This window comes from Bison bison, unplaced genomic scaffold, assembly GCF_000754665.1.
Source record: "Bison bison bison isolate TAMUID 2011002044 unplaced genomic scaffold, Bison_UMD1.0 scf7180017864508, whole genome shotgun sequence".
Classification (NCBI taxonomy): domain Eukaryota; kingdom Metazoa; phylum Chordata; class Mammalia; order Artiodactyla; family Bovidae; genus Bison; species Bison bison.
In genome coordinates this window covers 5,284,810-5,297,091 of record NW_011495064.1, presented here as the reverse complement: position 1 = coordinate 5,297,091, position 12,282 = coordinate 5,284,810, and the positions used below count along the sequence as shown (strand labels likewise).

Sequence of the window (12,282 nt, the reverse complement as noted above, 5' to 3'; positions counted from 1 at the left end):
GTTCAGTCGCTCAGTCGTGTCCGACTCTTTGCGACCCCATGAATCGCAGCACGCCAGGCCTCCCTGTCCATCACCAACTCCCGGAGTTCACTCAAACTCACGTCCATAGAGTCAGTGATGCCATCCAGCCATCTCATCCTCTGTCGTCCCCTTCTCCTCCTGCCCCCAATCCCTCCCAACATCAGAGTCTTTTCCAGTGAGTTTTTCCACCTTTGCTGAGGTGGCCAAAGTACTGGAGTTTCAGCTTCAGCATCATTCCTTCCAATGAAGACCCAGGGCTGATCTCCTTTAGGATGGACTGGTTGGATCTCCTTGCAGTCCAAGGGACTCTCAGGAGTCTTCTCCAGCACCACAGTTCAAAAGCATCAATTCTTTGGCACTCAGCCTTCTTCACAGTCCAACTTTCACATCCATACGTGACCACAGGAAAAACCACAGCCTTGACTAGACGGACATTACTTTGTTGGCAAGGTAGTGTCTCTGCTTTTCAATACGCTATCTAGGTTGGTCATAACTTTCCTTCCAAAGAGTAAGCGTCTTTTAATTTCATGGCTGCAGTCACCATCTGCAGTGATTTTGGAGCCATGCTGTTTCAGAAATCATGGCTCAGATTGTATGCTATGCTGATTTTGGATGCAGGTGCAATTTGACCCCATGAATATGCCAGTCCTCATACTTTGATTTGCATTTATGCTCCATGTGTGTGGGTGCTGGAACCCAGACTTGTCTGTGTTGTGTAGTCGGGTGAAATGTGTTGAGGGTCACTGAAGTCAGACCAGGAGGAGTTGTTCGTAAACCTTTGTTTGCCTGGCAGTGCTTTTCACTTGGCTGGTTTTTCATGGAATGTTATGTCTCTGAAATAAATAGAAACGAGATCCTGAGCTTGTTAGTGACGTGCTATTAACGCTGTGCTCTCAGTGTTTGTCTAGAATCAGCCCAAGCACTCTGTCTTATTTTACTGACTCATGGTATTTTTCGTTCAGAATAGTACAACTATGAGAATAGATTTTTTTTAGAGCATATTCTTTTTGGGAACTCGGTGGTGTCCCAAGAGATGTAACTGAAGTTGTGTTTTAATCCATTTCTCACTCGCTGGTCATATCACAGGACATGCTGTATCAGAAACCATAGCTCAGCTCGTATGCTCTGTCTAGACTGTGTGCTTTGGTGTTCTTGTGTGAAGCTGGAAGTTGGGAGAGCTGTGTCATCCTTTTGCAGCTGTAGGAAGGGGTTCATTATTCTTGTGCATCTCCAGAGACCTAAAGGGATGGTTTATATTTATCCTTTGGTATATGTCTCTTCAAACTGTTATTAAGATAGAACTGTATGTATTGTGATAAGTTCTTGATTGCTGGTAAAGGATATACTGGAAGTAAGCTATTTTAGAGTTTTAGATTTTCTTTTGTTAAATAATTAGGGGGTAAATGTCAGTTTATTCCAAATAAACTTGAACGTTTGTATATGAAATGAATGGTAAACAAACTTCTTGAATGAAAGTTAAGGAAAATCAGTTTTTAACATAAAATCATTCAATTTTATTTTTGAAGCAGAAATACCAGATCCATCAACGTGGGAGGGTCAAGATTCCGCACAGATAAATGGAATTGATTCTGTTTTGTCAAAGGCTGAAATCGCATCTTGTAGTTATGAAGCCAGGTATGTAGGCATTAAAGATGTTGTAATGCTTAATGAATAATTAATTTACTTCATTTCTTATATAATCTTTTGAAGTGGATTTAGATGGGTTAGTCAAGCCTGTGACTTAAATGTAACAAGTATGGAAAGAAGTCTTCCTAACCTTAATCCCTTCCATTTCCTTTTTTTTTTTTTGCCTTCACAAATGCTTGGTAACTTTAAATAAATACTTCAGTGACCTGCTGAAGCAGTAGGTTCTGTGATGAAAACCAAAAGAAGCTGGACATTGTCATTTTTCAGTCGTCGTCTTTCGAAGCATAAGATTAAAGAATTAGATATTTTTGGGTGGAAGAGGGCCTTAGGGTCATCTGCTCTGATCGTTATTTCTTTCTGCCAGGAAAAATCCCTTGTTATTTAAACCTGGTACTCAGTATTTTTTTAAGTTATGTTAAAACTTGATTGCCTGTTAGGTCACAGCTCAGCAGTTCCGCCCTGGCACGCCTGGTCGTCTGCTCACTTACAAGCTGCGGTGCTGCCGGCCTGCCAGCATGAACCCTGATTACAGCCAGCTGTGTCAGTTCCAGAGGAAACAGATACATATCACATGTTCCTCATAGTTTAGAAAAATGTTTTTAGAAATCGATTATTCAGGTTGTAAAAATGGAGTAATGATTAATGATTAAGTGATTAATTAAAAGAGCATTCATTATTTCTTTCTTCCTTGTTAACTGAACACAGACACTTTATAACACAGCAAGCATTTAGACTGTGTGTTAAAAAGCAAAGACATCACTTTGCTGGCACAGGCTCGCATAGTTAAGGCTGTGGTCTTTCCACTAGATGTGTATGGATGTGAGAGCTAGACGATAAAGAAGGCAGAGTGCCAAAGAATCGATGCTTTCCAACTGTGGTGTTGGAGAAGACTCTTGAGAGTCCCTTGACTGCACAGAGAGAAACTAGTCAATCTTAAAGGAAATCGATCCAAAATACTCTTTGGAAAGACTGGTGGTGACGCTGAAGCTCCCGTGCTTTGGCCACCTGATGGGAACAGGTGAATCATTGGAAAAGACCCTCAGGCTGGGAAAGAAGGGCTGAAGACAGGAAAAGGGTGGCAGAGGGTGAGGTGGCTGGATGGCGTCACTGATCCAGTGGGCATAGACTTGGGCAAACTCAGGAGATGCTGAGGGACAGGGAAGCCTGTGAGTCGCAGTTCACGGGGTCATGACCAGGCAGACACGACTGAGCGACTGAACAGCAGCAACAAAGCTTTTGTCTCCACGTCATTGGCAAGTGTGGAAGCATTCACTGATTACAGAAGCAGGCTGAAGTCACATCGGATACGGTTTTAGTCCTTTTTTTGTTTGGTAGTGTCTTAATGGTTTTGTCATTCATACTTTTTAAACAATGAGATATAATTGACATGTAACATTAACAGTATACAACAACAACTTGATATATATAACAGTTTTCTTGATTTAAAGTTGGAGTTACTCAAGCAAGTCTCATCTGATCAAAAAAGGATCTTGACACATCATCTTCTAACCAGAATAGTTTGCTTAAAATCTTGCCAGTTATTTTATTAAAAGGATATTTACGAAAAAAGGATTATATTCAAATCCTTTATGACATGTCAAGCTTTTACTCCTAGACTGACTTTGCTTTTCTCAGTGACAGAGTTATGTTTTAATCTTCTTCATTGTTCATTGATAATGTCGCCAAGGAATTAAAACTTTCTTTAATGAAAAAGATAATTAGATCTGAATGCACTGTGGATTACTGTGTTTTCATTAGTGCAGGAAGTTTGGAGCTGATTCTGTGCTGTGTGCAGTGGGCTAGTCTCCTCCCCCTGCTGAGTTTCGGGGTGGTGACAGACGGCATGCTCCTGGCGACCGGGCGTCGTGTTCTGCATCTCGAAGCTGTGAGGGATGCTTGCCCAGTCTTTGGGCTTGGCTGTTGGTGACGTGGAAGCCGCCTTCCTGTGCTGCCTCTGTAGGGTCTTGCCCCGTGCCCTGCGTTCCCTGCTGGATGCTGGTTGGGGAACGACTGCCAAGGTCGCCCCAGAGTTTGGAGTGTTGCCAGCTCCTGAGGTTTGGACTCCAGGCCTCTGTTGGTGTTTGGATAGGGCATTTGCATTGTACCACAGGTGGCGATTGTCAAGCTGAATATGTTGAGAATAATTGGAGTGATGATATATGAGGGCCAAATGCTGTGCAGCAAGCCATTTAAGTGTCACTTAGATGGCAAATGTTTCTTTTAAGGAGATGCAGAAAGTGGTGAAAACGAATTTGAGTGTAAGTTGGGGGGAAAGAAAAACATGAAACCTCCAACGATTGGGTTTGTGTCCTTTGATTATAATTTTTCATTTTCTAGGGTGCTCCTAATGAGGGTCTCTTGGATACCCTATTTTTTAAAGGCTATCTAACAGTTATATTTTCCTTCAGTGAGATTTTTTTTTTTTAATATATTCGGAGTTGCATCAGAGAAATGTTTCTGGGCTTGGACTGGAGACTAGGTTATAGGGACGGTCATCCCAGTTTTAGGGCCTGGAGAGTTTTCAGTAGACGTGGACTTTGTAATAATGGGGTCAGCTAAGTATGGAGCATGACCGTAGAAGCCACAGGAAGGTAGAGTCTAATTCCACAAGTCAGGATTTGCATGCCTGTTATCTTTACTGACATTTACCATAGAGAACCTGGCAGGCTGTAGTCCATGGGGTCTCAAGAGTTGAACACGACTAAGTGACTAAACCACCATAGAGAACTAGTAATAGCTTTATCCACAACTAAGTTAGAAGGCAGATATGTGGATGGATAGATAGTGACATACAAATATCCTACAATTATCGATTTTAAGGAGCAAATAATTTCTAAACCTCCGTTTTCACCCTTTACGATCCTGAATCTGTGATGTGGCTGTCCTTCAGAATGTTGAATTGGCAGTGACAGTGATTTGATGGTTGGGGTTTTAACGTTGTCTACTGCAGCACCGGAGAAGGCAACGGCACCCCACTCCAGTACTCTTGCCTGGAAAATCCCATGGGCGGAGGAGCCTGGTGGGCTGCAGTCCATGGGGTCGCTGAGGGTCGGACACGACTGAGCGACTTCACTTTCACTTTTCACTTTCACGCATTGGAGAAGGAAATGGCAACCCACTCCAGTGTTCTTGCCTGGAGAATCCCAGGGACGGGAGAGCCTGGTGGGCTGCCGTCTATGGGGTCGCACAGAGTCGGACATGACTGAAGCGACTTAGCAATAGCAACTGCAGCACCAAGGACGCTTGTGTGAGCCCGCAGCGCAGAGAGGAAGGCGTGCGCCGCTCTCCCTGTGGGCCTGGCCGCGAGCACCTGCGCGGTCCTGGAGGCTGACCCTGCTTGCCGTGTCACTTTGACGGGCACAGACGTCATTGTAGTGAAGTCACCACAGACTGTTTTGTAATTGTCTTTACCTGTTTGTTATTATTTTTTGACCATGCTGCATGGCTTGTGGGATCTTAGTTCCCCAACCAGGGGTTGAACCCGGGCCCTCGGCAGTTAGAGTGCTGAATCCTCGCCACTGGATCGTCAGGGAAGTCCTGCTCATTTGTTTTATATGTCGCGAGCCTCCTTTCCCAACCACCAGCTAGGAGTGTTTTACTTCCCTGAGTCGTGGCAGGCCTCTTAGGTGTTTCCTTTTTTGTTCGTAACTTCCTTACAGTGTCTAGTGATCCCCAAGCACTTCTTTCTGGGATATCGGTACGCCTGAGTACGTAAGTTGATGTATTATATTTTTCTAAGTAATATGCCTGTGAAATTTTTTGTGTAGGTGAAAAATTTGAAAATGAAAGTACTGTAAATATAAGAATATAGTACTTACAGGAATTATGTAACACATTCCTTTAATTTATAAGTTTAGCTTTTACATGTTGAACCTGCATATCATGTTTTAAACTATTTGTGTACTTCTACGTAGCCTTGTAAACCATGATGCACGCACCCCCTGCCTCACAGTAAGGCCCGTGGGCTCGAGCCCGTCCCCCCGGCCTGTGCGGGTCATCCTGGTGGATGCCATGGGGTCCGCTTTGTTCCCTGTCTTCTGCCCACCACTTCACAATGGCGCCTGAGACATTGATTTTTGTTAAACGAGTGAGAGCATTGTTTTCTTTACTGTGATTTGTTAGTCATCTCTTCCTTTCCTGTCATTTTTCCCTCCTATTAGATGTTTCTCATCTACTCTGGGCTTTGCAGTCTGATCATCCATTACTGTTTTATATACATTAAAAAAGTGTACCATTTCATCTCAGTAGCGTGGAGGATTCTTTTCCTCCTTGGTGCTCAGTGGTGGTCTGGGATGGTCAGGGAGCCGCAGGCCTCTCTATATTGAAGTCCGTGTTTCTTAAAAACAGGGACACCTCCGTACTAAGTACTGAGTACTGAGTGAGTACATGTTTACTGAGTGCAAACGTGAAGTAACCTAACCATGTGATGCATTTATCTAGAAGTATGTAATCTTGGGAAACACTGCTTATTGTTGTCTGCTTGTGTTTTTACTGGAAGATTTTCTTCTTGATTCATTGCAGAGTAGTAACATGGAATTTTACTCATTGTGCGTAATCCCATAATTACAGTTTTGTGCTGAATGCTCTAAATAACAAAGGCGATGTGGGGCACAGAGACATGTAGGAGATTTAAGATGTACCGTTTTCAATCAGGTCCCTCAAAGTTGTGGAGCCCTGGCTCCTGCCAGAGTGACGTCCCGCCGTGGCCACCGCTGTTGGCGTCTCGGCCACCGTGGAACTCACGCAGGCGCTTGGAGTCGGTCGCGGGGGAGCTGGGTGGTGACAGGATGAGTACATCCTGTCTGTCTCTTGCGCAGCGCTCACTATTCTGTGTGGTTCTCTGTCTTTGGGGGATGAACTGTGGCTGAGCCAGGCCCTCGTTTGGGTCAGCAGACCTCCACAGCATGGTCCTGCTCTGGGGTGGTTGTGATGTTGCTGGCAGGGGATGCTCTGGCATCTGCAGAGGGGTCAGAGGTACGATGCCCGGGAGATGTCTTTGAATAACATATTGGGCGTGTCTGTTGCGTCACTTACACTTATCTGACAGTTGTGGGATTCTCCTTTGTGGGGAAACAAACCTGTAAGCTTTCTCACTGCCTGGTTTTTACCTCTCCTGAGAGGGGAGTTAAATGACACTCGTGTGTCGATGGCTTGGGGAGATAGCAATATTTGACACTTGATTTGGCTTTTAAACATTGCAGGTCTAACCTCCCCTGTATTCTGTTGTCTCTCTAGACAAGTTGGCATTAGGAATGGAATGTATTTCGGGTACGCCAAACAGCTCTGTCCCAATCTCCAGGCGGTCCCTTATGATTTCCACGCGTATAAAGAGGTTGCACAAACGATGTACGAGACGCTGGCCAGGTATGTGCACCATACTCAGTCTCCTGTCCCTTGACTGCTCGTACCTGATACTGAGGGGGGACCCCCAGCTGCCTCAGCCTGTTGGAAACCCACCCCTCCGCCCCCTGGCACCCGCCCCCTCCTTCCGTAAGCACCTCCAGGGCGAGGCTCAGGCCTGTTGGAAACCCCCTCCTCCGCCCCCGGCACCCGGCCCCCTCCTTCCGTAAGTACCTCCAGGGCGAGGCTCAGGCCTCGGGACACTTCTGTGGGGCTGGACCTGAGCTACTCGCCAGTGCTGCTGGGGGTCTGATCTTCTGTCCACATGATTCTTACTCAGTGGTTCCAGTTTTCCCTTCATGGAACCAGACAGATGAAAGATGGGAGTTTTTAACCTGGTTATTCTCTTTTATTAAATATGAGTTATAGTTTTGTTGAAAATTAAAACATGTAAAATATCATGTATGAAACGAGATGCCAGTCCAGGTTCAATGCACGATACTGGATGCTTGGGGCTAGTGCACTGGGACGACCCAGAGGGATGGTATGGGGAGGGAGGAGGGAGGAGGGTTCAGGATGGGGAGCACATGTATACCTGTGATGGATTCATTTTGATATTTGGCAAAACTAATACAATTATGTAAAGTTTAAAAATAAAATTAAAAAAAAAAAACAAAAACTATAGATTCACAAGTAGAGACTCTTTCAAACCGTTTGTCCTCTGAAATCATTAGGTGTGCCAAATGTTAGCTTTTATAAAAATGTTTGGTGATACAGCTGGCCCTTGAACGACCTGGGGGCAGTGGGTGCTGTCCTCCACAAGGCGCAGAATCGTGTGTGGCCCACAGCCAGCTGTCTGTACCCATGGCGTCTCCGTGCTGATGATCACGTAGCGCTCTTTGTATTCACTACTGAAAAACCCACGTATGAACCACCCCTCAAGGTTATACCACTGTTGTTCAAGGGTCGGCCGTAGTCTCCAGATAGGTGATTAGATGGCTTGAGAGAAGGAGATTTTGTTTTTTGAATATTTACAGTATACATATATTTAATGTTAATTCAAAACTCAAACTTTTAAATAAGTATATGGCAGGCCCCATATGCTCTAAAGTTAGCATATTTTCTCTCTAAAAGGCCAGGTAAGGTCATTGTCCCAGCCGCTGAGCTCTGTCAAGGGCAGCGGGCAGAGCCGCCGGCGAGGTGTGGGTGGACACCGGTCAGCCCTTGGGCTGTGCTGCTGTTCTGAGGGAGATGGCTCGCCTCTCGTCACTGTTCCCTCTTCTGTTTATGGAGCATCTACCATGTGCAGACAACTGTCGATGCCGCCAGTCCTGCGGGAGAGGTCCCCCGCCTTTGGGGGGCTGCCTTTAACGGAGCGCGAACCTCAGAGGGCCAGGGAAGCTCTCTGCCATCGGTGTGTGGACTTAGGGCTGGGGGTAGCCAGTTCTCACGCAGCTGTCCTAAGACCCCAAACACGGGGCTGGCCGTCCTGTTAGCAGGTGGAGCCTGTGCTTGTTGGGTCCCCCCCAGAGCTGTGGTCAGGCGCAGTGGCCCACAAGGACTGCAGGCAGGTCTGAGCTGGTGCTGCCGCCTGTGGTTACGGAGCCTGAGCGGCCCGCAGGCTGAACCGCAGGGTGGGGACGTCGCGCACACTGTCGTGTGGTTTGGGTTGGTGGAGACGTTTTCAGTGGCCACGTGGCTGTTCTTTGAGCCAAAGATTCCGTTATTCTCCTGCGCCCTTTGGACATCCCTCCTCAGGGCAGCTTTCGTTTCAGGACACCCTCTGCTCTGACAGATTGCTCCCTGGAGTTAATCCAAGACAGACCACTCATCTCTTAAATGATTGTGGATAGTAATTAGTCTGATTCACAACCTGCAGTGAGTTGTGGTGAGAGGTGAGGGCTGGCCCCCTGATACTTCACCAGGTGGATTATTGAAGATCTGTTTCTCGTCCTGAGGCCTCTGCTGGCCTGTGGTCCACGTATTTAATGAACATCAGAGCCACACAACAGCTTTTCTCTTCCTTTTCCTTTCCTCTGATGAACCGAAACAGTGCTCTGTGTACGTAGATCCTGACCAAAAACAGCAACAACCAAAACCAAAGCCCGCAGTGTTTCCATCTGAAGAGAATGTCAGTGGTGTCCTTCTAGACGGGCACGTGGCTGACTGGCCATCATATCCTGCTCTATCCTGGGCATTTGTGTTCAGGAGACAATCAATTGCTTGATTTGTGTGGTTTTTCTCTTCCTCAGGGATTCTGGTAAAACATGTTCGAATATGTTTAAAATTAAATGTTGTGACAGTTCTAATTGACTCAATACTTTCCATATATTCAAAGGTTTATGGAGGTGTTCTCAGTGTAGAGGAATTGAAATGATCATTTCTGTTGTATTTTTGGTAGTTAATATGGAAAAAAATACTGATGAACTTTGCAGTTAGAGGTTAAGTGACTTGAGCCAGTTCAGTTAAAATGCTAACACTTTCAGCATCTTAAGTCTCATAAGGGAATGCTGGAGAAGGCGGCCGTGGGAAGCCTGTGTGGCCGGGCATGTGTTAAGCATGGCTGCGCCTTGGCGCCTCTGCTCTGTGTTGGCAGCTACACACACGACATCGAAGCCGTCAGCTGTGATGAAGCCCTGGTAGACATCACCGAGATCCTCGCCGAGACCAGACTCACGCCTGACGAGTTTGCGAATGCTGTCCGCATGGAAATTAAGGACCAGACCAAATGTGCTGCCTCTGTGGGGATCGGTCAGTAGCTGGCGCCTCTCGCACTGCTCGTTGTGGTCGGAGCCTCGCTCTAGGAGCACTGGGCCCCAGTTAACTTTAGTTTTTAGGTTTTGTTTTTATCACTTTCCTGTTTAGGCCTCCACTTCTGAGACGGTACTTAGTGTGGCTCATAGGCGAAGCCTGAGATCAAACTGTTGGAAGTGTTAGTAAGTGGTTAATAACATCTTTAGAGTACACAAGTTGGAATATTTCTTTTCCCTCAAAAATGGGGAGAACAGAATTCAGTATTTGTCAACACTGTTATTGTTCTCATGTGAACAGAGGCTCTGTTTATAGCCGTGCAGTGGGGCTGGGTTTGGAGTTCCGTGTTGCTGAGTCTTGCAGGAACTCCATTCCTCTCTGACGCTCCCTGGGGCCCTCAGCCAACCCTGTCTTCACTGTCTGCAGAAGTCAGCAGTGTTGCCATGTGCCCGCCCCGTCATCTGTGCTCCTCCTGGGTTCTCCCACGGTGTGCTGTGGAGTCCCCCGTGTCGCCCTCGTCCTCCCTGCGTGCCTCCTCCTCTCTGAGCACACACGGTGCCTCTGCTAACTGAAGATCTTGATTGCTTGTGTGGTCCTCGCAGGGTGACCTGAGAGAGCACCAGGTCTAGATCTGGAGGCTAAAGTGGGAGGGAACGGGCTTCTCAGCTGGAGCCTCTGCTGCGGTGTGTGTGAGTGTGGCTAGGAGGTTGGGCTTCTGGCGGGGTGTGTGAGGCGGGCTCCCAGGAACCGGAAGCTGCTTGCCGTCTTCAGGAGTGAACCAGCCCTGGGAAGGCAGGTGCTCCCTGTCAGGCGGGGCTTTTAAGAAGTCAGAACATCATGAGCCCCAGAAAATACTGGTTGGCCAGAAAGTTTGTTTGGGTTTTTCCGTAAGATGTAACAGGAAAACCTGAAGAGACTTTTTGGCCCACCCAATGCAAAGCAGGTTAACAGCATCCCTCCGCAGCAGCATCCCTCCCCAGCAGGCCTGCCCTTGGGCTCCTGGGTGTGGCCTGCAGACCCCGTCAGCATTCGTTTAGGGCTTGCCTCCTGGAGTCCGCTGTCATTAGGCACAGGGTTAGTTTTCGTTTTTAATTGTATTTATTTTAAATGTACAAGTGGGATGGTACGAATATGTTCTTTTAAGTTCAAGCACATAATTAAGACAAAAGTCCCAAATGACGTGTCTACTTCTCAGCCCTCTTTTTCTTCACAGCTCACCACTTTTATCATTTGGGTGTGCCTTTGTGACTTTTCCTCTTCTTAAATATTTTTACATTTACCCTAGGAAAACACATTGTTTTTAAATGAGTTTCCCATAAAACTAAGACATGTCCTTTATAGAAGCCTTCTGTAGTTTGTGGAGATTTTGTTATTTACACGGAAGTTCATCTGACCCCACACTGAGATGTTTCTCAGCTGCCCGACGCCTTCTCTGGCCCCGGTAGCCTTCCCTGTTCCGCGTTAATATCTGTGTCCACTGACACACCTTGGACCTCCCTGTCTGTCTGCCTTCTTTTCTAAGACACTCATACCTGCAGTTCTGCGCCCACATTCTGATCATATAGTGAGACATCTGGTTTTGGGAGCTCCCCGCAGTCCAGTGGCATTGCTTTGGCCTTATTTCTCCCTAGTGTGGATCCACTGGTTGGTAAAATGAGGGACTTCCCTGGCTGTCCAGTGGTTAGCGCTCTGAACGTTCACTGCCGTGGGCCCAGTTCAGTCCCTGGTTGGGAAACTAAGATCCTGCAAGCTGCACGGTGTGGCCAGAAACACAAAGATTGTTTGGTAAAATGAGCTGATTGCTGATGATTGCCTGCCTGTGGACCTCTAGTCTTTGATCAGGATTGTTTTCTCTGCTCCTTTACCTGGGTGGGAGATGCTGAAACGTCACACATTTGGGAACAAAAGGAAGCCTCTGTCCAGGAACCATGGTGGTTATAATCTGTAATACCTAACAGAATTCTGCCAGTTTTTGTATTGTGCTTAAAATGACCACTTCCCGGTGGTCTAGGGGCTAAGACCCTGTGCTCCCAATGCAGAGGGCCGGGGTTCTGTCCCTGGTCAGGAAACTATCCCATGTGCTACAACTAAAGACCCCCACGCTACATCTAAGACCCGGCACAGACAAGTAAATATTTTAAATATTGGAGCTTCCCTGATGGATCCGTGGTAAAGTATCCACCTGGAATGCAGGAGACATGTACAGGATATGTGGCTTTGATCCCTGGGTTGGGAAGATATTCCTGGAGAAGGAAATGGCAACCCACTCCACTATTCTTGCCTGGAAAATCCTACGGATAGAGGAGCCTGGAGGGCTTCCGTCCATAGGGTTGCAAAAGAGTCAGACATGACTTAGCAACTCAGCACAGTGGCAGATTATTTTCATTCTTTTCAGAAATTTGGTAGATAACCTATCTGTAGATGTCTTTGTTAGGAAGTTTTGAAAATAATTGTGACTATTTCTTAAATGACTTTTTTTTTTTTTTTTTTATTTTTTTTTAGGTTCTAATATTCTACTGGCTA

General features: G+C 46.5%; 2 protein-coding genes across 7 annotated transcripts in view; one reads left to right on the top strand and one right to left on the bottom strand.

The window, feature by feature from the left end:
• EIF5B (eukaryotic translation initiation factor 5B) overlaps window positions 1-12,282 on the bottom strand; it is a 128,137-nt gene that overhangs the window by 18,871 nt on the left and 96,984 nt on the right. The window lies entirely within an intron of this gene.
• Window positions 1-12,282, top strand: part of REV1 (REV1, polymerase (DNA directed)) — a 95,976-nt gene that overhangs the window by 63,465 nt on the left and 20,229 nt on the right. For 4 of the 6 annotated variants that reach the window (XR_824311.1, XM_010829635.1, XM_010829637.1 and 1 more), the window contains 3 exons: window positions 1,548-1,656; window positions 6,904-7,032; window positions 9,605-9,759. Coding sequence is in view for 5 of the 6 variants with exons in the window: in XM_010829635.1 (XP_010827937.1) it covers window positions 1,548-1,656; window positions 6,904-7,032; window positions 9,605-9,759 (393 nt within the window). In the remaining variant the exon portion in view is untranslated. The remainder of the gene's footprint in view (window positions 1-1,547; window positions 1,657-6,903; window positions 7,033-9,604; window positions 9,760-12,282) is intronic. The other 2 variants (XM_010829636.1, XM_010829638.1) reach the window with 1 other exon arrangement.